This window comes from Eimeria tenella, genomic scaffold, assembly GCF_000499545.2.
Source record: "Eimeria tenella Houghton genomic scaffold, Eth_scaff4467, whole genome shotgun sequence".
Classification (NCBI taxonomy): domain Eukaryota; phylum Apicomplexa; class Conoidasida; order Eucoccidiorida; family Eimeriidae; genus Eimeria; species Eimeria tenella.
The window spans coordinates 1-1727 of NW_013545393.1; the positions used below are offsets into that span (position 1 = coordinate 1).

The 1727-nt window shown below is 61.3% G+C and overlaps 1 protein-coding gene across 1 annotated transcript; it reads left to right on the plus strand.

Moving 5' to 3' along the window:
* Positions 1–252: 252 nt before the first annotated feature.
* On the plus strand, positions 253–1617 carry ETH_00035675 (uncharacterized protein; the record flags this gene model as incomplete). Its single annotated transcript, XM_013380123.1, has 4 exons — positions 253–348; positions 480–593; positions 772–829; positions 971–1617. 4 exons carry the CDS (start codon positions 253–255, stop codon positions 1615–1617), a joined length of 915 nt encoding a protein of 304 aa, XP_013235577.1.
* Positions 1618–1727: the final 110 nt, after the last annotated feature.

Consider the following 1727-nt stretch of genomic DNA (forward strand, 5'->3'; position numbering starts at 1 on the left):
CTGCTGCTGCTGGGAAGTCGCTGCAGGCTGCTGCGCCCGCAGCAGCGGCTAAAGTCGAACACGAACCTGAAGCCCACCAGCAGGGCCTACGGCCAACCAAGAGTGAGGGGCTAAACCCTAAACCCTAAACCCTAAACCCTAAGCCCTGAAGTTGAAGGCTTTAGCAAACCCGGCCTTGGGCAGAAGGACCTGCGGCGCAGCTGCTCAAACCCTAGGCCTAGGGTCTAGGGTTTAGGGTTTAGGGTTTAGGGTATGCGTGCAGCGACGAAGCGGGTGCGCTTTGTTGATGACGCTGAGCTCGTTGTTGGTGTGCTGCTGGACCCGCTAGACCCTCCCAGCAGCATCAAAGTAAACCCTAAACCCTAAACCCTAAACCCTTCACCGTACGCCCTTTTTGCGGCATGCCAGGCCGGCTGCGGGAAGCCCCTGTAAACCCTATACCCTAAACCCTGAATCCGCTAGGGTTTGTGTTGCTGCAGGGGGCCCCGCGCTGCGGCATAGAGGGCCTGCATGCAGCAGCAGCAGCAGCAGCAGCAGGTAGCACTGACAGTTTTGCTGCTCGTCGCAAGCGCCACGAGGCCAACGAGACTCCCGTACGCAAACCCTAAACCCTAAACCCTACCCTAAGCCAGAGCGACAAGTGCAAACCCTAAACCCTCAGCGCTAGGCCGCAGTACTAAGTGCAAGCCCTCAGCCCTAAACCCTAAATCGCAGCCGCCGGCGCAAACCCTAAACCCTAAACCCTAAATCCTTGACTGCTGCTGTGCACAGAGGGCCCGCGCGCTGTGCTGGGAGCCGCAGCCCGCAATGCCTTTCGCTCCCCCAACCCGTAAGCCCAGAAATGCTGCTGCTGCTGCTGCTGCTGCTGCAGCCGCAACTGCAGCACAGAGGAAACCCATGTAGGTTCAAATCCTAGTAGGTTGGTAAACTTAATTAACAGGAGTTGCTGCTTGTGCTGTTGCTGCTGCAGGCATTGTGTCTTCGTTGCTGAAACTGGAGCGTGTGCTGCGGCTCCCAGCAGCAGCAGCAGCAGCAGCAGCAGCAGTGCCTGAGACAGTGCCTGCTCCCAAAGCAGATTTTGCTGCAGTGCCTCCCTTCAGCGCCGCAGGCAGCCGCATCATTTACCCCTTAGCAGACGTACATGCTGCTGCTGCTGGGCCTGCTGCTGCTGCTGCTGCTGCTGCTGACCCCCTTCAGGAGGGGAGGGAAGAGTCCCCTGCCCAGGCAGAGGCGACTGGCTGCAGCACTGCAGCAGCAGCAGACCCGGCGGCGCAAGCTTATTGCAGCCAGCAGCAGCAGATGCTGCACCCCCGGCTGCAGGAGCAGCAGCAGCAGCTGCTGCAGCAGCAAATGCTGCACCCCATGCTGCTGCAGCAGCCGCCCCCCATCTTGCTTCATGGCTTTGTTCCCCCACCTCTTCCGGGGCTGCTGCTGCCGCCGCCGGGGGTGCCGCTGCAGCAGCAGCAGCACATGCAGCTGCAGCAGCACATGCAGCTGCAGCAGCACATGCAGCTGCAGCACCCGCGGGGCCCGCAGGAGTACCGCAGCAAGCAGCACCACATGCAGCAGCAGCACCGGGCGCCGGAGCAGCAAAATCCAGATGCGCCCTGGCGCTGATTGGCACTGCAGCAGCAGCAGCAGCAGCTGCTGCTGCAGGTGGCGACAGATGGAGCCACTTCCCCACTTCTGCGCCGCAAGTGCGGCTGGCTAGCTAGCCAAGTCTGGCT